Here is a 25,580-nt window from a genome sequence, read left to right as displayed (position 1 = left end):
TGGCATAAGAACGGAGAAGTCGAACTATGAAATCAAATAGAAGACCCGGATATTAACCCACAAACCTATGAACACCTGATTTTAGACAAGGGAGCTAAAGGTATTCAATGGAAGAAGGAAAGCATCTTTAACAAATGGTGCTGGCATAACTGGATGTCAACCTGTAGAAGAATGAAAGTAGATCCACATCTATCACCATGCAAAAAACTCAAGTCCAAATGGATTAAAGACATCAACATTAATCCGACCACTTTGAACCTGATAGAAGAGAAAGTGGGAAGTAGTCTACAAGATATAGGCACAGGAGACCACTTCCTAAGTAGAACCCCAGTAGCACAGACAATAAGAGAATCAATGAATAAATGGGACCTCCTGAAACTGAGAAGCTTCTGTAAAGCAAAGGACACTGTCAGTAAGACAAAAAGGCTACCTTCGGACTGGGAGAAGATCTTCACAAACCCCTCATCAGACAAAGGTCTGATCTCCAAAATATACAAAGAACTCAAGAAACTAGACACTAAAACTCTAATTAACCCAATTAAAAAATGGGGTACTGAACTGAACAGAGAATTCACAACAGATGAAGTTCGAATGGCCAAAAGACACTTAAGGTCATGCTCAACCTCCTTAGCGATCAGGGAAATGCAAATCAAAACAACTTTGAGATACCATCTTACACCTGTCAGAATTGCCAAACTCAAAAACACCAATGATAGCCTATGCTGGAGAGGATGTGGAGTGAGGGGAACACTCATCCATTGTTGGTGGGAATGCAAACTTGTGCAGCCACTGTGGAAATCAGTGTGGCAGTTTCTCAGGAAACTGGGAGTCAACCTCCCTCAGGACCCAGCAATTCCACTCTTGGGAATATACCCAAGAGATGCTCTAACATACTACACAAGCATTTGTTCAACTATGTTCATAGCTGCACTATTTGTAATAGCCAGAACCTGGAAACAACCTAGGTGCCCCTCAATAGAAGAATGGTTAAGAAAGGTGTGGAACATTTACACATTAGAGTTTTACTCAGCGGTAAAAAACAATGACATCTTGAATTTTGCATGCAAATGGATGGAAATAGAAAACGCTTTACTGAGTGAGGTAACCCAGACCCAAAAAGAGGAATATGGTATGCACTCACTCATAAGTGGATTTTAGCCATAGTTAAAGGTCTTTGAGCCTATAATTCGTGATCCTAGAAAAGCTAAATAAGAAGGTGAACCTGAAGAAAATAATATAGTTATCCTCCTGGATATTGGAAGTAGACAAGATTGCCAGGCAAACTTGGGTGCACGGGAGGTGGGGGCTGGAAGTAAGGGGAGATGGTTAGAGAGAAGGGATGGCTTGGGGGAATGTGATGGGGGGAGGGAGGAAGGATGGATATGGGAGCAGGGAAGTATATATCTCAACTAAGGGAGCCATTTTAGGGTTTGCAGGAGACTTGATTCTGGAGGGGTTCCCAGGCCCAAGGAGATGTCCCCAGATTGTTTCCTGGGCAGCAGAGAAGAGCGTACCTGAACTGGTCCTGGTCCATAACCATACTGATGAATATTTTGTATATCACCATAGATCCTTCATTGGGCGATAGTTGGAGATAGAGACAGAGACACACATTGGAACACTGGAGTGCGTTCACCCACTGATACACGGGAACTGATCTAATGAGAGCTCACCAAGGCCAGTTGGACTGGGACTGAACAAGCATGTGATCAAACCGAATTCTCTGAATGTGGCTGACATGGGGGCTGACTGAGAAGCCATTGACAATGGCACTGGGTCTTTTTTCATCTGCATGTACTGGCTTTATGGGATCCTAGTCTGTTTGGATGCTCACCTTCCTAGACCTGGAGGGAGAGGGGAGGAACTTGAACTTTCCACAGGGCAGGAAACCCAGACTGCTCTTAGGACTGGAGATGGAGGAGGAGAGGGAGTAGGGTGGAAGGAGGAAAGGGAGTGGGGGGTATGGGAGGGTATGGGGAGGAGGGGAGGAAGTGGAAATTTTTATAAATAAATAAATAAATTTGGGGGAAAAAAAGAAAAAGATTCCCCACACAGCCAAATCTATAGGGCAACGTAGCTAGGAAAAGCTTCCTCTCCTCAACAGACCTTATGGGTGCTAGGGGCTGACCATGTCCTGGAATGCACAGAGGGAAACCTGCTGATGGCCCCTCTGCTGGGACAGGTGTCCAGTGAAGATATCACCATTTCCTGTCTCAGCACCTGACCCTTTCCCACTTCAGAGTTTATGAAACCCAGACACGCGAGTTCATAAGCTCAAGACATCAGTTCCTGGATCCAAGTCTGTTTTCACCATGAAATTAATCTTTTAAATGTATTATCAATCAGCAAATGGTCCTAAGAGCGCAAAGATTTTCTGAAAAATATTTTCTCCTATGCTTCCATGTATGCAGGGCAAAACCTTCTGATATTTTGATTTATTTTTCACTTTGTGTTGCTTGTAATTGACCCACAACTCCCAAGACAAATATCAGAAAGGGAACCAAGAAGGCAGAGAGAACACAGTCATAGTGGGGGAATGTACAGTATATGTGCTCTTATGTATGATCACACACATAAAAGCACACCAATGGGGGAGACACTCACAAATTTAGTAACCATTATAAGAGATACAAGCATAGCTGCTGGCAAAGTAGCCATTATGTGGCTTGCGCTCAGCTCACAGAGGCATGCTGGGCTCAGTTTACAAGCACCGCTTGAGCAGCCCATGTGTTCTCTTCTTCCTTTCAGAGTCTCCATGTCATTATGGCCCTGTGGCTCCAAAGCCAGTCACTTCTGCTTAAGTCCACAAGAGCCAGAACCCCAGAGAACCCATCAGTCAACAGAACAGAGCTATCTCTCTGAAGTATGCTAAGACCTGGGCCCATCAGCCTGGGCTCTGAATTCAAATTACAGAGAGCAGGGCCCCTTGTTTTGGCTGTATGGCTAGCTTACATCTGAAATAATCACACAGATACTGTTTTAATTAAAACACTGCTTGGCCATTATCTCTAGCCTCCATAGGATCATATGCTTAATTTCTTGGTTTCTTGTTGGTGCAAGGAACCATTTGGGAAGGATTAGGAGATGTGTCTTTGCTGGAGGAAGTGTGTAATTGGGGGTGGGCTTTGAGGTTTCAGAAGACTCATGCTATTTCTAGTGTGTTCTCTACTTCCTTCTTGTAGATCAAGACATAAAGTCTCAGGTGCTCCTGCCATGATGTCTTAGCGCCACAGTCATGGAATTTAACTCTCTGAAATTGTGAGTTCAAATAAATGCTATTTTTATAAGTTGAAAAAAAAGAGAAATCCCATGTAGAAACCAGGTGGTGGATCAAACACACACACACACACACACACACACACACACACACACACACACACACACGGGGAGGGAGGGGGAGAGAGAGACTGTAGAAGGCATCCTTATATATAAATCTGTGGAATCAGCAGTTTCCTACCTTTCAAACCTGTTCAAGAGTCCCTGCCGTTCTCTTTCTCCTCCACCTCATTCTCACTTGTTTACATAGGAAGCCACCCTAGTCCAGTTCAGGAAGTCGGCCATAGGAGCACATAATGCAGTTCAAGAGTGACTTGGGCTCATTTGTCTGCCATGGATGTTAGTGATATCTAAAAGCTGCCTAGTGTACTCCTTTCTCTTTGCATGCTGGGCACAGCAGCAGCAAGGAAATCAGTCATTGTCAGTCCGAGCCATGTGTAACAGTCATCTGTGGCTGTTAGAAAAAGGGGGGCCCTATCCACTGTCAGAGCCATCACCCAGACATCCTGGACCACCACCCAGAGAGTGGGTGCCTCCCACACTGACCTGCCCACCCCAAATTCACAGCTGTTCTCTGTAGAGGACGGGAGGTATCGCTACCAGTGGGAACTGGCTTCAGAAGAGAGAGCATCACTAGAGACAAAAGCAGTGGTCTAGCTGAGGGTCAAATCGAGAGTTAGGATCCATACCTGGGTTAGCCAGGAGCATCCTTCCCATAAAACAGGGGTTCTCAACCCCTGTGTTGTAACAGGAGGGCCAGCTGTGGGGATTTCCGTCCCCCCCCCCAGTACCCCACAGCTGACAAGTCCCAAAGAAAACCACACACAGGACTCTATAAGATTATAAACTGATTGGCCCATTAGCTCAGTCTTCTTATTAACTAATACTTACATCTTACAGTAACCCATAATTCTTGCCTGTGTTAGCCATGTGACTCAGTACCTTTTTCAGCTGTCAGCTGGCATGTTGCTTCTTCGGTGATCTGGGCAGGAATGGCGGAGGGAGCTTCCTCCTCCCTAGCCTTCTCCTATTCTCATTTCCCCACCTCTACTTCCTGTCTGGTTGACCCACCTATACTTCCTGCCTGGCCAATCAGCATTTTATCAAAATATATGATTGACAGAATATAGACAATTCTCCCGCACTACTGGGTCACAACCCTTTTGGGGGATCACATATCAGCTATCCTGCATATCAGATTTATATTATCTTTCATAACAGTAGAAAAAGTACAGTTATAAAGTAGCAATGAAATTATTTTATGGTCGGGGGTCACCACAATGAGAACTGTATTAAAAGGTCACGGCATTAGGAAGGTTGAGAACCCTGCTCTAAAACATTTGCTAGGGTAACACTGCAGTCATTAAAATTAAACAGATAACTTCAGTGCAGAGAATAAAAAAGACTTGACATTAGATTGAAAATGTAGGCGCTTAGAAAAATGTCTACACTGACGCCGACAACTGAACCAGTGTGGTGACTGCAATGTTCTCCTTCCGATGTCTGCAAGGGAGGTGAGCATTGACCCTCTTAATCTACAAAATCCTCGGATGGCAAACTGAGACCAGCCCACACATTCTTGGACTCTGAAGAGCTCCTGTGCCTTGGTTTCCCCAGGTAGTTTTCTCATGGTCCACAGCACAGGCAGCCTCATGCTGTCCCAGGGATTTCTGCAGGCAGAACTGCACGCAGCCCCAGCTCTCTGCTTCCTTATTGTTGTTCTCAGGACATTATCTGAAGGAGGCCAAGAAGGGGTAATACTTTTGCACAGGGAACTAAACAGGCCACCCTTATTACTCCTGACATCTGCAGATATACAGAATTTGTAGTAAATAGAGAACATGGAGAAGACGTACGAAACTGAGAGTTTTCACATAACAGAACCCTTTTGGTATCAAACACTGATTTTCAAATGCAAGACCTGCAAGATAGCCTGATCATGTGTTCCACATATCTTCTTATGAATAACATAAACTATGCATCAAGTGGTTACCAATGCTGCTGGCACACCAGACAATTATGAGGGCTTAGCCTACTGATAGTTAAGATCCACGAAGCCATCATATTCGGAGACACAGAAAATGGGACAGCAGCTGTGAGCTGTATGTGGGATGATGTTCTTTGTTTTAGGAGTACAGAGTCTCAATTTGGCAAGAGAAAGGGGGTTCTGACAAGCATGTTGGTCAGGGTAGTGCTGGACTGGGAACGAATTTAATGGCACACTTGAAGAGAAAATGGTTAGCATTATATTTACCACAATGCGAAACTTTCAAAACCCCTAGTTCCCACTTCTCCAATTAGGCCGCGACAGTTGGCAGTGGGTTTGTGTCTAACAGCAAGGATCAGAAGGATCAGAATAAGTCAGGCCCTTTTCTGGGAAGCACACACAAATGACCACTCTCTGCCAGGCTCCTTCTCAGCCTCTGGCAGAGGAATAGAGGAAATCAGAATAAATAACCAGAGACCCTAAAGGGTTTTAAGAGGAAACTGAGGAGCAGGGAGAGTGGCCCCAACCAAATCCGCTGAATCAACATGTAATCATGATGTAAGAGTCTGAGCTTTTATACTGTGAGGTCAGTTCTTCTGGGGGTTCTGGAACCTGGCGTCACATGCTTCCTCTGGCCCCAAAGGTCATTGGGGTTCCTCAATAGCATCATGCAAGTTTTACAGACTCTTCTTTTTATATAGACTATGGAAGAACAGCTAAGAATTAGAGCCCCAACTGAACAGCGACGTGATCTTGTTTTTTATTTCCCCTCGTTTTTTTTTACATGATGAATCAAGACACAGAGACAGAAACCACTGGACACTGTCATTCACGTTGTCCGCAGACTGTGTTTTCCAGCAATATTGATGAAATTAGATGTTTAGTTCATCAGCTCTCCTTTGCATTTCAAAGCTAACAGATTAATACACACTTAAATAATGGTCTACTACCCCTCGTGTACACACACACACACACACACACAAAAGTAATGCACTGTTACAAACACCTAAAGGCAGAGAACATGAGAATCTCCTCAGCGAAGCAGTCTTTGACAGAGGAATTACCTCGGAAACACTCTCAATGCGCCCTTTGTTAGAGACTCAACAAGGTTTCCCAGGGCAAGGAGGACAACACAGCCATGGTACCTTTCTAAGCGGTCCTTAAAGATGTACTGTCACTCTTTGGAGGAACAGTAATCTTCCCGCAAAGGCTTTCCCTAGGCTTGTTCAGTTTCTTAGCAACTGCAACTTTCCAGAAAGCTACATGCTTGCCTACCAGGGAGGCTATAGAAATGTGTTGTATCCTTCAATTATCCTCTAATCCCAAAGACATTTTGGAGCAGAGACGGGGCATTCTTGTTGCAGACTCAAAAGCAGAATTTAAGGTCTGCAGACAACTCTACCGACCTGTTCTATTTGCACAGAGAAAGGCGAGGCGTGCCCCACATCACTTCCGTTTCTGTTCCTCTGGTTAACTGAATGGCAAAGAAACCATTTGCTGACACAGACAGTGGCTGGAACAATAAGACAACACTTGAGTTTTGAGAAATAGGGACAGTTCTTTGACTGTCTACTTCCAAACACCACGTGGACATGGATGAAAGAACAGGAGGCTACGTTCTTCCACGCAGAGCCCAGTTTTGAGATGAACCATCCTAAGCCTTTCTGAGTTTTATTAAACTTTAAATACGGTCTTAATTCTACTGTGCAAGAGGCCTCTTTTACTAGTAAGCTTTTTTTTTAATTGATAAAGATAATGGAAAAACAGACTAAGCTATCAATGCCCCTTAATGATAAAACAGCATCAACTTGCCCCCTCTTGTTAACTAAGAGGAACGACTGTTTATGCAAATGATCTTCAGGTGGCACAGGTGCAGAGGCTCATCTAAGTACCCACACAGGAGCTCTCTCATACAGAATAAAGATTGTCCTGAAAAATCACCCATGGATCAACAGTCTGCAGCGCCTGCCGACATTTATCACCGCCTCACCATATGTAAATACGTAACTAATTTAAAAGTGAAAACGGAAGACTTAATAAGTCATTAGTAAGTGTTCGCTGTGAGCCCCACGCTGGGTTCCATGCTGAGACAGTGATGAGGAATGGCAAAGCTGTCTTCTTTATGGGGGTGACACCCGCGTTAGGGGACAGGAACCCGCCCCATGCTAGTTAAAATTGGAAACGAAAGCACGTATGTGCTTGCCAATGGTGGCCAGTGCTGGGATGGACCTGGGAAGTGCATAAGAGGTAAAGAAGGATGAAGGATCATCCTTAGGGGGCCGAGCAGGACAGGGCCTCCGAATGGCAGCAAAGGATACAGGTCAATATGAAGCCTTAGCTCTGTTGGTAGGATGGAGAGAGCACAGTCATTGGGAAGCAGAGGCACTGAAGGGACCATCAGGATTATGTGGCATGGGAAGATTTGCCTGCGCCTTCTGCTCCTACCTGATAATTACAACTGAATTTCCCCTTATGAGGAGTTAAAAATGGGAAGACATAAAAAGCATCAATAGATAAGCAAGTATGAGCAATAATAAAATTATGCCTGTTTATACAGATTCAAGGCCTTAAACTGGGCTCAGGGATTTATGCCTATAATCCCAACACTAAACTGGGCACAGGGAATTGGGCACAGGGGCTCATGCCTGCAATCCCAGCACTGTGGTGCTGAAAACGGAGGATGCCTACGAGTTAAAGGCCAGCCAGAAATATACAACAAGGCTGTGGCAAAAATAAAAAACTAAGTTCTGTTTCTGTCTCTCCAGGATTCAGTTCATGGAGGGAGAAGATAATGTCACACAGGACAACCAAACAGTGAGACCGCGGGGACTTTGGCTCACAGCCAGGAGACAAGTCTCTCATCCTCCATTCCTTGAAAATAATTCTGGGAAAGATTTAGTGGGAAACTGGTGCTCATTTAAAGAATGCTGAGCTTGACCCTGGCTGGGAGACTCTACGGGTTCTTTAAAGAGGTACAGAGGGAACAGAATCTCATGGCGATGCGGGAGTTACTCTAAACACCATCACTAGCATGCCACGTGGAAAGGAAGACAGCCTTCTATGGTCACAGGACTGAGCAACATCTCATCCAGAGAGGGGTTAACCCATTCCTCATTCTCCCAGAGCATGTCAGTTCTCCTTCCTGTGCCTCCATCTGCCATCAGCAACTGCATAAAGAACAGTCACAAAATGAAGAATCAAACGGGGTTAAAATAATGCCTATAGATCAGAACAGAAATTGTTAGCATGTCAACATGTTCCCATCAGTTCTAAATCAAATAGTTCACCTTTGGGTCATAACTTCACTGTCAATCTCCAAACTTCTTTTCTAGTGTAGGTCATTTTTTTTTTCCCTAAAGCAGTCATTAATCCATTTCCTGACCAGCAGTGGCTAACTTAATTGGTTTAACACAGTACTAATGAGGCTGTGATCACATATCCCTAGGGACAGGCTTGTTAGCTTCAGCTTAATCCAATTCAACAGAAAATAAAAGTGTCTACCATGACTTGGGCACAGCAATAAGAGATAAAATCAATAAGGCCTGTCCCCTTCCCTTTGGGACCTCATGATTTAGCAAGACTATAGAAACGGAAAGAAGTGTCATAGGCATGCCAACACTGGGAAGGCTGGCTGCGTAGGCTGCAGAGAGGCAGGGCAAGAACACTCGGAAGCATGGAGGCACTAGGTGAGTGGGGAGGGAGGGCCAGGTCCTCTATGAGATGCGTTCCATTTGACAAAATGAAAAGGCATCCTAGGAATAGCCTGGTAGGATTCTGAAATTTTGTTACTCTTAGATGCTTCTGTGTCTCCACACAATGGGGACAGGAGGCCCTGGTTCAGGTAGCAGTCACAACTGTGTATGACTTCAGTACCCCCTCTCTTCCATTACTGTGTGTTTGTCGCTTGGGATATGGGGCTGAAGGGATGATCTCCTTCCTATGTGGCTGCTTTGTGAAGTTCACACCCTGTGGGACCCAGTGATCCATTAAGGGCACTATGAAAAAGGAAACACAATTACCTTAGTCTGGCTCCTCATTTAGAATGAGTCAAAGTCAATAGAGGCTTTTGTCATTAAGATCCAGCAGCAAGTCCTAGATAAGACATGACCTTGCAGAACAACGCTTAAAGTTTAAAGAGTCCTCTGTAAGGGAAGGGGCTGGACTTTAGTGGTACAGCACCTTTATCGATCAATCTCTTCCAAAATTGAAAAAGAAGAAAAAGAAAACCATGCACAGAAAGGCAAGAGTGCAGTAGTGGGCACTTGGGAAGCTGAGGCAGGAGAATGATTATAAATTCAAGGCCAACCCAGGCTTTTACACTGAGGTCCTGTCTCAAAAACAATACAGCAAAAATCAGGGATTACCCTAATAATTGCATGTGAACTTGGTTTATTCTGAAAGAATCTGTTCATTGAGCCAGCATAGGTAGCTCATGCAGTGGTGAGTTTGAGGTTGGCTTGGACTTAATATCAAAACCAGTCTCAAAGTGAAAATGACAAACCAACAAATGAAAACAAAACACAAATAAACTATAAACGAACAAACAACTAACAGCAATAGCACCCAGGGGCTAAGGATATGGCCGTGGTAGGGTGATTGCCTAACAGAAGCAGAGTTCTAAGTTCTAAACCTGCCCTGGGGAAAACAGTGGAGGGGCCGGCCGCTGGCTGGAGTACCATGGGTAGAGTCCTTGTGTAGAAGCCCATGTCAAATTCCCATCATTGAAAAATATTTTTTTTCAAGTGAAGATAATTGCACTTGTGTATATAGAGGAGCTGTGTTCGCCTCGGGATCAGAAGTAGACAGACAACAGAGCCCCGGATCGCTCCCCAACACAGCACCTTCTTTCCCATGTTGGCACCCGAGTTTCCATCAGTCTTCCCCATAATTCCTTGGTTTTAATGAATGTACTTTGTCTTTTAGACAGTGGTCAATGCTAACAAATACTTTGGAAACTTTCCTCCCACGGATTTAATTCAAACAGGAAGACTTTGTGTTAGGCCCCATTAACTTTGAATAATTTACTGATAATCTTGGAATTAATATTTAGATTGCCTTAAGAAAACTACAAAGGTTTCCAAAGAAACAATAATTCAAACAAAAACGAGATGGCAGATAGTTTTATCAACTTAATAAAGCAAGCCCTCTTCAAACAAAAAGCAGCCCTAAATTATATGTAATTATAGTGCTGACCACCATTGTGTCCAGCTCACCCTAACCACATCAGGCATTCATCTGGATTATATAACAGTCATTGGTATCGATTATAAGAATTTAGAAAGAACTGATTTCCACTAAAAGTGATGCTAAAACTATGAAATAATGAAAAAAAAAATCCCCTTTTCTATTGTAAGCATCAGCAGTCTGGCAAACCTCTGGACTCGCTGCCTTTACACCTCACTTCATCCACGACTCAAGGCATCCTTTCTGGGCCAAGATGTATCAGTTTGTGTCTGAACACACCTGCGTTCTCCAGTCCCATAAACAGACAGCAAGTATCATCAATAAACACAGGTCATGTGCATCTGAGGTCAGTGGTCACTGCACAATGACCACTACGGTACAGATGACCTTCCGTTCAATTCCACCCAACCTTCCTTACAAAGGGACGCACCTCTGAATAGCATCTTTTCAATCGTGGGCTGAAGACACCCAGCATGTGGGCCGAGGCATCTCTTTTCATGGTGTGACCCATTGATCCTTGGATAAAGACCCTTACAGAGGATCTGTCAAATCAAAGTTCTTGGAAATCGACATAAAGGAGGAACAGGGTCTTCCCATTGTGTCGCCAGATGGTGAAGGCAGCAGTCCGGCAAGGACAGTGCGCCTTACACAGAAAAGGCCAAGGCCACCTCAGAAAGTCCCTGCTAAAGCAAGAATGGGTTTGGATTTTACTGTATATATCTTTTGAACCCACCGCACCTCTTCAGTGAAGATTGAGATCTCAGGGATGTCAGTCACGAGAATAAAGGACATGCGTGATTGACATCCGAGGCAAGGGCTGATTGCCTTGCTACTGAGTGCCTATTTATCTGGGTGACTGACAAACTGCGATTGATAAGATTATACTTTTCCTGAGAAATTTTCATTAAGATGTATCTTTAACTTCAAAAAAAAATCATTATATTTGTTGCCAATGACAGAGTAAAGTTGTCTAACAAAATTTGAGAAAATCTGAAGCCCTATCTACTACCATTAGTTTGACAGATTCCCAGGGCTTGAAGATGTTTCCAATGAGACACTTCAGTAGTAATGAGTGTGATTTCACAGTAGGAAAGGTTGCTGAGAAACTGGAAGTGGGGGTAGGGCTGGTGGGTGATACAGAGCTATGTGAGAGTGCACAACCCTTTCACTCCTAGCACTGGGAACAACATGGTTTCATAGGAAAAAATACATTCTTAATATATTCTTTTCAAGGTAACTTGGAAGGAATGCTTAATAGGAACTCACATATTCTCAGCCATAACATGGTATCAATAAATTTACAAATGTGTGCCAGTGAGTGTTTGGCTGTCAGACATGCTCCACAGGGAAAGTTACATACACACTATATCGGACAGCATAAAGAACGATAACAGGGAAGGGTGAAGAAGAAGGACCTCAGGTCATTGGCCTTCTCAACTCTAAGAAATGAATGTGACAAGAAAGCAACAGTCAGAGCCCATGGTTCCAAGGGTGGGGACAAACCAATAAGATCCAATGAACACATGCTGGCCCAATCTACAGAACTGCAGCTAAAGAAACAGGAAAAAAAAAAAACTCAGCGAAAGGATTTGTCATCTTAGAGGATAAATAATGCCACTCGTCAAATCTCTCAATCAACATAGAAAATGTGAGTACAAGGAAACTGAGTTGTGACGTCACTATTTATTTAAAAGGTTCAGAAATGAAATCAACCCAGATACCCGTTCCCCAAAGAACAGATGAATGGAAATGTGGTGCAGGGGCTGGAGAGATGGCTCCGCGGTTAAGAGCACCAGCTGCTCTTACAGAGCTCATGGGTTTCCAGCTTCCAGCATGCACATGGTCACTCACACCCATCTCCAGGGGATCTAACCCTGTCCTTCTGACTTCTGGGGGCGGCAGACAGGCACACGGCACAAATACATACACACAATCAAAATGCTCATACATGAAAATTAAATATGAGTAAGTCCAAAGTTTTAAATATGGTGTAGACACATAGTGGAAATTTATGCAGCCATAAAGAGAAACGAAAGCTATGAAATCTGCTGAAAAATATGGAAGCCATTGGATATAACTACATTAAACAAGATAACCCTGACTTAAGAAGGAAAAATCTGCATGTTCTCGTGTGTGTGTGTGTGTGTGTGTGTGTGTGTAGTTGTAAAACTAAAAAGGGGACCACAAAGGGAGAAAAAGAGGTGTCCAGGAAGAAAATAGTAGTAACATAACACCTGCAGCATGGAAACACAATTCATGTGCGAGCGAAGGTCCCTTTGGTTGCAGAACAGATGCCGAGGAAGACAGGAGACTCAGCACAAAGTAGACTATGACTGAAAACCCCACACTGAAATCCAATATGTAATATACTAATTAAAAATAAGATTACTTATAGAAATGCTAATCAGACACATTACAAAAATTTAAGGTAAATGTGTAGAAAGCCCCATTTAAGGTAAATGTGTAGAGTTTTGTGTCGGTAAATTTGCCAACTTGAAGAAAAATAAAATCCTCTGAAGGATTTGAACTATAATCAAGTAACAAAAGAAGTTACTTCATGTGCACATGAAGGAGATTTTTGAGTCAGTAACTGAAGATTTTTCATGAGAAAATCCCTTTCCTGGTGGCTTCATCAGTAAATCCCGTCAGCAATTAAGGAGAAGCCATTACCAACTGTGCAGAAACTGTTCTAGAATATTCTAGAGGAAAGATGCAGTGGCATTTCAATTCTATCCTAATAAAATAAAGACTGCTTGAAGATCTGAAAGTAAAATAGTCCCACTGGTCAATAGACCAGTTATGGCAACCTTTAATCCCAGTAATCACAATAGCATACACCTTTAATCCTAGTAGCCACACTAGTTGCCATAGAAATCGGGTGGTGCATGCTTTTAATCATGGTGGTGCATACCTTTAATCCCAGCTCTAGAGAGGAATATAAGACAGGAGGAAACAGCTCTCAAAACACAGTCTCATTCTGAGATTCCTGGAAGCAGAATCGCCATTTCGGACTGAGGTCAAGGTAAGAGCCAGTGGTTGGTTGCTTTGCTTTTCAGATCTTCAGGTTGAACCCCAATTTCTGACTCTGGAGCTTTTATTAATCGTGCTTCAGAAGGATTTCCCAATTTTTTTAAGATAAACATTGCTTTGATGGTGAAACCAGACGAAATCCTTATAAGATTATACATCATGAAACCATATGTAAGACACCTGTAAACTTCTGGCAAGTGAAATCTAATAGTATGGAAGCAAAATGATGTCAGGTGGTGCCACGACCTACAAGATGCTTGTCTGGCATGTACGAGACCCTTTTCCCTCCACAACACCAAAAGAAGACAGGATACTTTAAGAATCCAATACCTCTTGACCATAGTAATTTCATCATTGAATCTGAGATTGATACAAGACATTCTATTAACAATTTAGGTAGGGAAGCCAAGATCATCTCTGTAGCTAAAGAAAAGAGTTTTCACTGAATCTTATATCCATGTGTTTTAAAAAAAATCCAAACAAATACAAAATAGATCACTACATCCTTGATCTAATAATAGTCACCATGGAAAACGTAGAGCTGAAATCACACTCAGGACCAAAATCAGAATTCCCTCATCCTTGGCTTGAGAATAAAGAAGCCACTGATAGTACTCATTTCCAATGAACCTTGTAATAAGGTTCCAGGCTGCTCATTCAGGCAAGGCAAACAAATACACAACTGGAAAACAAAGGTTTCATCTTTTCTCCTTGAAGAATCATCTAGCAAAAAAAGTCCTATGAAATCTCAAGTTAAATCAAAACCCTCTTCATATTTCCTTTCCAGTCATTTCCAAGGGGCTATAGTTTTGGTTATTGCCTGCTTGGAGAAATGCTTGGACAACACAGAGACCTGGGGAAGCTAACACACTTAAACAGAAGACCATGGGTGTCTTCTAACAGCAGATTCTGTCTTCCTTCTCTGACTGCCTCAGCATACATACTGACTTCCTGCTGCCCCATGTTAGGCAATTACTATTACAATATAAAACAGTCCAACTTTGAAATCTGAACGCTTTAAAAGTTCAATGTCTCTTTAAAAATCTAAAGCCTCTTAAATATGCCCCTTCTGTAAAGTAATAATGATGATAATGATATTAATTTACATACATTCCTTGTCTAAGACAGAGGAACCGGGTCATGGCAAATCTGATCAAACAAAATTGAACCCAACCGTATATGCAGCCCAATGTGAAGCATCTGGGACTCAATGATGGTCATCTGGGCTCCAGAAAGCCTGGGTCAGTTTGTTGCTCTCCATCTCTGCCTTCCACAACAAACACAGCTTGTTATGCAAGCTCAGGTTGACTTCACTCTAAACTTTACTGTTGGGGTTGTCTCAGGACTCAGGCATCTCTCCTTTGCTGGGGTTTTCTATTGAAATGGTACCTTTTTCAGTGGCCATCCTGGCCTCTACTGAGAGAGACGCTGACCCTGCCACATAGTGACAAGCCCCAGCTAAACACTATGACCTCTTTATGCCTTTAAATGAGTACCATATGGGGAATATTATCTACCAAATTGCTGCCTCATGCCCCTATGGACCACAGCTTCTTTCTGCTGACCGTAAAATACTTATGAGAAGCTTTTGCCTCAATGATGCTGGTATTTTACTGTTCAGAGATGATTCTCCTGCCTCTGCTGACAAGTGCCTATAGCCCCAGTGAAGCACGGGTTTCCCCTCCACAGATGTTAATACAAAATATCATATGAACAACCCTGACAGAGTCTTTGCTTCCCTCTGAAGCTTCACAAGTTAGGCCTCAATCATCTGTGCCTTCCTGAATATCCTGAGCTTCCACTGTAACTCCTTCAGCTCTGAGCACTCAATGTCACTGGAAGGTGGTTTATGTCAGGGGAATCATAGGGTAGATGAGGAATGGGATGTAAATGGCTTCCTAGGAAAAGAGGGCTAGAGGAAGCGATGACAGAAGGTGTGGGTAAGAGGCCCAGGCATCCTCATTCAATAAGGCTCCCAATTTCACCTTCAACAGCCTGTCCCACTTTGGGGCTTTGTCAGATGTGGCTCTTTGACCTTAGATTTCCTAGACTACGACATGAAATAAGTCTTTCCTTAAAACTCACCCAGTCTACAACACTGTGCTGCTAGTGCCAGAAATTTCAGTGATATAATCAACTTTGTGGCAGTCATCCCGGAGACTAGCATCCTGTTTCCCCATTCTCTTTAATGGCACTGTTGCTGTGGCAGGCCCACTGGACATCCATTGACTTCCTCCACGTGGCTAACACAGCTTTCAGCCCATGTTAGTAGCCTTAATTCTGTCTGTCTCTCCAACAAATGGGCAGATTATAGGAAGGAGAACTCCTTTCCTGTGTCCTTCACTCTTGATTTTCTTCAGATTACTCTTGTGTATCAGCCCTTCACATAAGGTGACAAACGTTGGGTTTCTAAGAGACAGGAAGAAATGCAAAGCCCTGGAGTGCTTGTAATCACAGCTGCTTCATGGTCCAGCGACTGGAGAGGGGTCTCCAGCTCATCTTAATTCTAAAATGCTGGCAGCATCTGGGAGTAAATGGCACTGAGGGCCAGTAGTATTTGTTACCCTAAAAGCTTATTTGAGGCGATAATCATTTTTGTGTTCTTTAGTTTTAAGCATTAGATTATCAAGTGACACACACACACACACACACACACACTATATATATATATATATATATATATATATATGTACTTGAAATATATAAACATACATATATACATATATGAAGACAATTTTTTTCATATACTTTGGGAGTCAAAGTTTTAGCCTTACTCATTTTCTGAAGCCAGTAACATCAAGGTACCTGAAAATAACGTAAATTATCACCATACTATATCTTGGGTTCGGCAAATACTGCAGTTTCTTAATCAATGACAAGTTATGTCTTTCCATCAATACGATGACTGAGATAAAAATAACAAGCCAGGCATGTGTTGCAAGATAACTCATTTTCCAAGCCATTGCTTTGTTTCCTACCTGAAGTCAGAACCGGCTCTTCTGCCATTGTCTGGAATTCCGGGATCTGGACACATGTCAGAGACCACAGACACGCCTCCCTGGGTCACTAAAACAGAGAGAAAGGTTGTCAGCAGCCATCGAGGAGATATTCAGGAAATGTATGCAAGACACATTCCGAGCTTCAAGGATCACGACTCAACGTGTATTCTCTCTTACTGAAGCCGGCTCAGCTGCATTAAAGTGAATCTTTGCTCTTGAAAATCAAAAGCAACTTTGCCCACAAAAGGACAGTGACATCCTTTGGTTTAGTTCTTTCTTCTATTTAAGAGGTGAAAGTTTAATTAGAATCTCATTTGCTTTCAACAATTGCTCTCTTGTTGGTCCAGTTTATAGGACTAGGGAAAAGGCCTGCGCCTACAAAGAAGACAGCTTTGTCTACTCCTCATGGATAACAGTGCAGCTGATAATCATTAAGATCTAAAAGAACATATAGCCTAACAAAACTGATACAAGTTTAAATGTTGAATATACTTTACATTGACCTGACATGGGAGTGATCCCCTTTGTACAGCTGTGCAGTTTCCTTTGTGAGCTTCCCAAGCCTCCTGCTGGGTTTCCAGCACCACAGAACAGTCTGTAAGGATCCTGTGCCTATTGGATGGAGTGGATGGCACTCTGACATCCACCTCACCCTACACTAACTGTTACATCCAATCATGAACATTTCTTTTTTCTTATCAGAAGTGTGTTTGCCAGAGGGCTCATGGTGCAGTTCAGCTTAGTGAGATGCTGCGTCACGCCCGTGGGAGTGCTTCTGAAAGAGATCCCAGGGGGATAGAACAGCCCATCTGTCTGTCCTCTGGATGTCACCAAGCCTGGATTTTTGTGTCATCCATGACTGCATCACAGGGTAGAAGCAAAAAGAATAAATAGACAAAGTCCAAGGGAACACAGTGCAATGCAGGATCCCTTCTTGGTGGAGCTTTGTGAGAAGCACACACAGAAACAGCCATGGGGCAAGAACTGCTACACTGTGAATCTATAGCCCCATAAAGAGACAGAATTTCAGGCATTTTCAGACAAACCAGAGGCAAAGTAGTTCATTTTAAACTGATTTTTTCTGAGTTGAAATAAAAGGACCTTAGATATGACTTCAAACCATAGAAAATAGGTTTGCCCTTAAAAGTAAACACATATAAAAATATATCTGAAAAAAACAGATACACATATTTATGTATGTGCATATAAATATAGATGAAAAGTGGAATCATTATTTTTATTTGTAACTTCACTTATTGTTTTCTATACTATGTAAAAGACAAATACATGGAATAATTCCACATTTATATTGTTGGATATTAATATATAAAGATACAATTTGTGAAATCAATGACTTGCTCTCAGGGTTTGAACTGTAAGGAGCAAAATTTTGTATATAAGTAATTATAAATTGGTATTGATTGCATAGTTTGGGGTGTTGTATGTAATTCTTAGGTAACTACAAAGGAAATAGCTAGAATATTCATATAAGAAGTGAATTAAACCTTATCAGCATAAAATAACAAAAACTAAACAGAAATTAAAAGGAAAATGGAGGAAAGAAGAACAGAAATCAGATGGTGAAGCTGGTGTCCTCCTTGAAAAGGTTGATTTAATCATAAGTGGATCCCATATCCACGTAGAGTCTCAATAAAGTCCACCAACTAAGGATTGAAACCGCAAACCCTAGTCCTTCAAAGTCCAGCTGTATTTGGAGATAAGTAATAGGAAGAGTTGTTTCAGTTAAATTCTAATACAACAGGTAGAGTTGGACACCGTGTGCATGTGAGGCCACGATCACACAGTGACGCCTATGGGGAGAGTCAGGAAGACTGCCGTCAACGGCCAGGAAGATGTAGCCTCAGTGGAAAACAGATATGCTGACCCCACACTGCTGACCTGGAGAGCCATGGAAAACACATTTTTATGCTGCCTAAGCAAGAAGAACCCACAGTATGGTGCCCCAGTGGTCCTCACCGATCAATGCTCTTACTACCCAAAGATAGGAGGGCTAAAAGAGTTAAACAATTAAGAAAAATAATTAGCAAAACCCATTGAACTCTGCTCTCTAGAGGCTGAGTTTTTAATGTAAGGACATGGTGAACTTGCCAAAGAAAAGAAGTTCAATTCACAAGGGTAACAGAATCTGTGTGGTGCTGTGGGCAGGGAGGAGGGCTGTGTTGCTGCTAAGGGTTTGGAAGCTTGAGTAGGTAAGATAGAAACATTAAAAAATTGGATTACAGATGAGTTAGAGTGTGAATATATTTCATGCCAAGAACTGTGTATTTAAAATATCTAAAACTAGTAGAATGTATAAAGATATGAAGATATCTTCATATGTAGACAGTAGATATAATGGTAGCTTTATAGATATATATTCATGCATACAGATAGAAACAGCTTTGGATATAATATAATATATATGTGTATATATGTAAATATATATATATATAGATGGAAATATGTTATTACCTATAATTCTGAAACATCTGGTTTCTTCCAGCCTATATGCATATTAACCAATACGAATGGCCCACTAGTTACTTCCTGAGACTCTCTAATACAACAGTCAGTGATTTCAAAGTTTGAGCCCACATGATTCCCACCATATTTTGCCTCTAGCTCAGTCCCTCATACAGAATAGCCCTGGCTGGTCCCAGGATGACATAATCCCACTGGGAACGGAAACCACAACATTTTGCCAGGAGTAGCTCACCAGGTCAGGACCTTGCCTCTTTGTCTGCAGTACTCTAATCTGTCGGAACCACAACACCAAGGAGCAGTTTTGAATGAGGAATGTCCCTCATTGGCCCAGGTACTCAAACAGGAAGTCCTCCATTGATGGCACTGGTTGCGTGAGGTTCTGGAACCTTTAGAAGATGGTGCCTTGTTGGAGGAAGTATGGGCGGGATTTGAGAGTGTGAGCCTCACCTCACTTCCAATTTACTCTCTCTGTTGTCCTTGTGTGGGTGAAGATGTGACCTCTCAGCCTCCTGTTCTGACTGCCAGCTGTCAAGCTACCTCCATCATCACAGACTTTCCCTCTGGAACAATAAGCCAAAACTGGCTTGCTTCCTTAGATCATTCTAGGTTACACTTTTTTAATCACAGGAACAGAAAGTGACTTGTAAGCTTCTCTGAAGGTACAGGGTATATATAAGAAAAATATGATTGCCCAGATAGGGAGACAGACTATAGGCAACTGCAGCAGAGGCAGGTGTTTGTTATGACAAGGTGACAGAATACGCAGGGCACAAGCAGGGTGTGGCCAAGCCAACAGTAAGAGCCACACATATTCCCTCCTCTTTAGAAGAGAGTGATGCCTCTCAAAACTGAAAAGAGGTGACGGTGGTGACAAGGAGCTGTGGGGACAGCCCTGCTTCCAGCGGAGTCCCCAGAGCATCAGAGACACAGTTTCAAAAGGGAAGAATTAACCACACAGATACCATTTCAGTCTAATTATGTTAGACCGTGTCTTTCTAAGCCTCATGGGATACATACCACAGATGTCAATAAATATGTTAAATTCTAGTCAAAACAGTTAAAACTCAAAACTGAAAATACTACATAAAGTGGCTCATTATACACATCTGCTGCATTTTTTAAAAAAGGTAGTTAAATTTGCAAGTGAGTGATTGGTTACAGATGAGAACATTTGTACAAACTTTGACTGGATTTGGAATTTAAGACGTAGAGATTGTGTATTTGTGAGTTTGTACTCGGGAAGGCATATATGTGTGCAGGTGCCTGGGGCACCTTGTGAGCATTTGGGTGGACACCGGAGGGCAAGCTTTGCTGCTATCCTTCATGACTCCTCAGGTGGCCCTGCCTACATTACTCTTTCAGAGACTGGGTCTCTTCTTAGCCTGGAATTTGCTGGGTAGATTCTCTGAGCGGCCAATGAGCTTCAGAAATCTGTCCCTACTGCCACTGAGATTACAAGCCAACACTACCCTCACTATTTTTTTTTATGTGGGTTCTGGAGATCAGACTTAGGTACTCTCCTTGCAAGGCAAACACTTCACTGACCTCCCAGCTTGCTGTGTATATTTTAAATGTTTTTTCCATGGCTTGTTAATGCCGAGTAGGTCATTAGCCGGATACAGAGCACTGCGAGGCATGCAGTGTGCAGCTAATACTTCTACATTAAGTGCCCTGCTCTTGAGAATGGCAGGTAAGATCAACATTCAACTCAATTGGAACAAACCACAAAGTTAAATCAGGCAGCCAGGGAAGGAGCCACTGAGGATGTTTTGATGACAAGCGAGGATCGAGACAAGCTAGTGGAGATACGGTTGATACTAATAAAATAATAGATAATTAAGAATAATAATTATGACAGAGATGACTCAAAAGTCAACAGATGCAACTGTGAGACTCTCCAGGTACAAACTGCATACAGCTTGGCCTTTACTCCATAGAATTACTCCACAGGATTTTTGCATTAGAACCCATTTGACAGACACAAATAGAATTTTGAAACCATTCACCCCATTCCAGTTTCCTTTCTGTTGCTCTGATAAAACACTGACCAAAAGCAACTTGGGGATAAAGAATTTATTTGGCTCACATGTCCAGGGGGCAGGCCATCACTTGAGGCAAGTCAAGGCATGAACTCAGAAACTCAAGATAGAAATCTGGAGGCAGGGCTGCTTGCTATACAATGTAGTGTTTCCAAAGCCAAGGAATTCATTCTGCCAAGAAGTACAGGAAAGCCATTGTGGATGCTTCTTCCTCACTTACTTGCTAGATCATCCTTTGCTAGCTTTTTATACAACTCAGAAGTTTGGACTAGGTCCTCCTATGTCAGTTATCAATAAAGACAATCCCCTCCCCCATGCTCACACATAGGCCAATACGATCTAGACAATCCCTCAATAGAATAACAACTCTAGGCGATGCGGAGCTTGCAGTCAAAGGTAACTAGGACAACCCTGAACCAGACTGAGCACACTGCAGTGATGCGGGGGCAGGGAGTGGGGGCTTTAAATGTTCAAGCACTTGGCAAACTAAAATGGAGCTATTCAAGAAAAAAATTGCTTTTGTCTTTCAATATTTGAATTTCTTTTATACAATTTCTTTTATACATTTTATAAAAATGATAAAATGGCACTGAGGGTGAAAAAAGGGAAGTAGAATGGTGTTGTCATCCCATTCCCAACCAAGGATGCTCCTGGGACGCCTTCTGGCCCTGTGGTTGCAATTTCCCTTCATTCAGAACCCCCAGTTCAAGGGAGATAATCACAAATCACAACCCTCCCTCCCTTCCTTGACCAGTGCTGGGTGACAAGCAAGGACTAAGTCTCCCTGTGGGGCATCCTTCCAAGTTCAAATTCCATTTATCATAGGAATAAATAATCCAGACTAGGAGACCTTTCCACACTGTTTGGTTATGGTGAACTTTGTGGCTTATTATTATTGCCTGCTTTTACCACCGACCTTCTTTTTTTTTAGTGGCCTTCAGATATATTTCTGTTGGATCAACTTTGGGACAAACTAATCATTTAAATCCTTCAGGGAGGCGGCACAATCAAGAATGTCACACAAAATATATTCTGATCAGATTTCTTAGCCACTGTGCCCGTACTCCATCCCTGCCCTTTTGATGAGTGATTGCCTGTTCCTGGGTATGTGTCAGGGGCACACCACAGACCACGGACTTCTCAGTTTGAAATCAATAAGCATGCACATGTATTCCTAAGGCATACATTAGGGACGACACTAATGAATAAGGCCTGCCCCTTCTTTAGAACTTTACGGGGTTTCATCTCAACAACAAAGGGATCTGGCGCTGGCCTCCTCTTGACCTAACACATGTGATGGCTTTGATGATGATATTAATTGTAGCCCAATGACGTTCATTAGAGAACAGCACGGGATGAAGCCACAGCACCTCAGAAGGCCCTGGCTTCTCTTTTTTTCCTTGTTGAGTATTTGACACCTACGGCTGGAGTTGGTTTTTATCCATCCGCATTCAACTTGTTACTGTCATATAAATGAGTAAAGTAATAGCTGTTGGCATTTGATGAGGAGTATTTATTAGTACTGGGCACGTTGATGGGGGAGTTTATACAGAATTAAATGGCCATAAACCCAGTGTTTCTCTGGTTTCATTAAGGATTTCTTATTAACACATCTCCAGTCAGAGATATCGAACTTGCTGTCTGTCATAGGAGAGCCAAGGGCTGAGTTTTCCAAACACCTAAATTATGAAAATCTGCTCCTTTTAACCAAATATTTTGATGCGATGTTTATTAAGCACATTTTCCTAGTAAATACTTTTATATTAATTGTATATCTGAAAATTTCTCACGCTCTCTTATCTGAAATTCTGCTGATAATGTGCTTCAAAAATCTGCCAGTTTACAGTGGTTTATGAATTTAAGCTACATTTTAAATATTAACATGATTCCCTAACTCCATTACTGAGAAGCACAAAAGAGAACAAATGAGCCCTGATGGTATAACAAAGAGAGAGACTCTCAGCCCGCACTGGGGTTCTTGCTCTTTCTCACATTGCCTCCCCATTCTGTTTGGCTGCCAGAGGCAGCGGCGAGCAGCCTACTTGATAAATGCCGTCCAAGCAATTGTTGCCCTTCCTGCTTCCAAATCACCCTGGCAGGAATTCCCAAAGAGGACATATTTTCCTTATGTATCCTCAGATTAAACCATGATGCTTCTTTACTGTTCAAAGGAGCTGAGAAAATAAGCAGAGCCAAATAGAAAAGCCCGTGAGCTTAACGGAATTAGCACCAGGGAACATTTCAAGAGAGCCTTGAGAGTGACCTGTCACGAGCCTCCTCAGACCCTGGCCCCACTCTGAAGTATGTACTTCAGGACCTGGTAACAACAGCCTTGCCCTGCACCGACCCGTGGGAGCAGGTCAGATCCATCAGGGGAAACATAGAGCTAAGGGTCATGGCCTGGACTTTCACTCCAGTCTCTGTGGACACTTGAAACTCTGATTTCTCCTTGTGGAAATTTCCCAGAGCCCAAGCCAAAAACAAAAACAAAAACAAAAACAAAAACAAAAAACAAACAAAACAAAACAAAAAAACCCTAAAGAATGCTCACGGGGGCTAGAGAGATGGCTCAGAGGTTAAGTGCATTGCCTGATCTTTCAAAGGTCCTGAGTTCAATTCCCAGCAACCACATGGTGGCTCACAACCATCTATAATGAGGTCTGGTGCCCTCTTCTGGCCTATAGGCATACACTCAGACAGAATATTGTATACATAATAAATAAATAAATAAAAAGAATGCTCACAAAAAACCTTAAAGAATGCTCCCTGTAGTCATCTCATAGTAGACCCTATAGGATGTTCCCTATAGTCTTCTCATAGCAGATCCTATAGGATGATTCCTATAATCTTCTCATAGTGGATCCTTTAGGATGATCCCTATAGTCTCCTGATAGCAGATCTTATAGAATGTTCTATGTAGTCTTCTCAGGGCAATGACAAACAACACAAAAAGCATCTGGATTTCTTTTCATGGGATTGATGATGTCAGGGCAGAAATAAGAGAAAAAGGCTTGAGCTCAACCTATAATTGATTTGGGAATCAAATTGTGTGTGTGTGTGTGTGCACATATGTGTGTCCACATACATGCATACATGTTTCATTGTATGCATGATATCTAAAGACAAATATTTAACTTCACAATAGATATCCTATAACTCATATGCATATATGATATATGTTCCAAGTATATATGTAAATATACAACAATTAAACATATACCCAAATACATATTTAGTTCAACAATTATAAACTATATGTGTATTAAATATTATATATAATACATCATATCAAATAGATGTCACTGAATCTCAAACCTTCCATTTATTAATTATTTGATTTAAAAAGACATTATTAAGAATTTAGAAATTTATTTTTATTTTATGTATATGAGTATTTTGCCTGCATGTATGTGAGTGTGCAATGTGTGCCCAGTGCCTTTGCAAGCCGGAAGATAGTGCCAGATCCCATGAATATAGACATCTTGAAATTTGAATGCAAATGAATAGAACTAGAAAAAAAAATTCTAAGTGAGGTAACCCAGACCCAGAAAGATGAGCACAGTATGTACTCACTCATAAGTGGATGCTAGCTGTAAAGCAAAGGATATTGAGTCTATAGTTCATGATCTTAGAGATGCTAAGTAACAAGGTGAACCCCAAGAAAAACATACATAGATTACCTGGAAAGGTAAATAGACAAGATTGCCAGACAAAATTGGGAGCATAGGGGTGGGGGAAAAGGAATGGAAGGGGAAGAGGAGGGAGAAAGGGGTAGGGGAAGACCTTGAGAGAAAGGGATAGTCGAGATGGAGGAAGGACAAAGATGAGAGAAAGGAAAGAGATATCTTGATTAAGGGAGCCATTATGGGGCTAGCAAGAAACCTAGCATTAGAGAAATGCCCAGGAATTTACAAGGATGAACCCAGATAATACCCTAAGCAACAAAGGAGAGAGTGCCAGAACTGGCCTTGTCTTGTAGTCAGACTAATGAATATCTTAAATATCATCATAAAACCTTCATCCAGCAACTGATGGAAACAGAGGCAGAGACCCACAGTGGAGCACTGGGCTGAGCTCCAAAGTCCAAGTGAAGAGTGGGAGGAGTGAGAATATGAGCAAAGAGGACAAGACCATGGTGGGGACACCCATTGAAACAGTCTACCTGAGCTAATGGGAGCTCACCAACTCCAGCCAGACAGGGAAGGAAGCAGCATAGGTCCAAACTAGTCCCTCTGAATGTGGGTGACAGTTGCATGGCTGGGGCAGACTGTGGAGCCACACTAGGATTTACCCCTACTGCTTGTACTGGCTTTTTTTTTCACCTATTCTCTTTGGATGGATACCTTGCTCAGCCTAGATATAGTAGGGAGTGCCCTGAACCTTCCCCAAAGCCATGTGTCTTACCCTCTCTGAGGAGTAGAAGAGGGTTGGGGGAGTAGATAGAGGAAATGGGAGGAGGGGGGTAGTGGGAACTGGGATGGACACGTAAAATGAGAAAGATAGTTTGTTTTCTTTTAAAACAAATAAAAGAAAATAAATAAAAAAGAAAATACTAATTATGTATATCAGAAGTACACACAG

General features: G+C 42.3%; 1 protein-coding gene across 2 annotated transcripts in view; it reads right to left on the bottom strand.

Moving 5' to 3' along the window:
• Positions 1-25,580, bottom strand: part of Csmd1 (CUB and Sushi multiple domains 1) — a 1,511,659-nt gene that overhangs the window by 445,040 nt on the left and 1,041,039 nt on the right. For both annotated transcript variants that reach the window (XM_087901170.1, XM_087901171.1), the window contains exon 8: positions 16,456-16,543. In XM_087901170.1, coding sequence (XP_087757296.1) covers positions 16,456-16,543 — 88 coding nt within the window. The remainder of the gene's footprint in view (positions 1-16,455; positions 16,544-25,580) is intronic.

The sequence above is a fragment of the Myodes glareolus genome, chromosome 23 (assembly GCF_982192425.1).
Source record: "Myodes glareolus chromosome 23, mMyoGla1.1, whole genome shotgun sequence".
NCBI classification, from domain to species: domain Eukaryota; kingdom Metazoa; phylum Chordata; class Mammalia; order Rodentia; family Cricetidae; genus Myodes; species Myodes glareolus.
The sequence above is the reverse complement of the archived record's forward strand: the minus strand, read 5'-3'. Positions and strand labels throughout refer to the sequence as shown.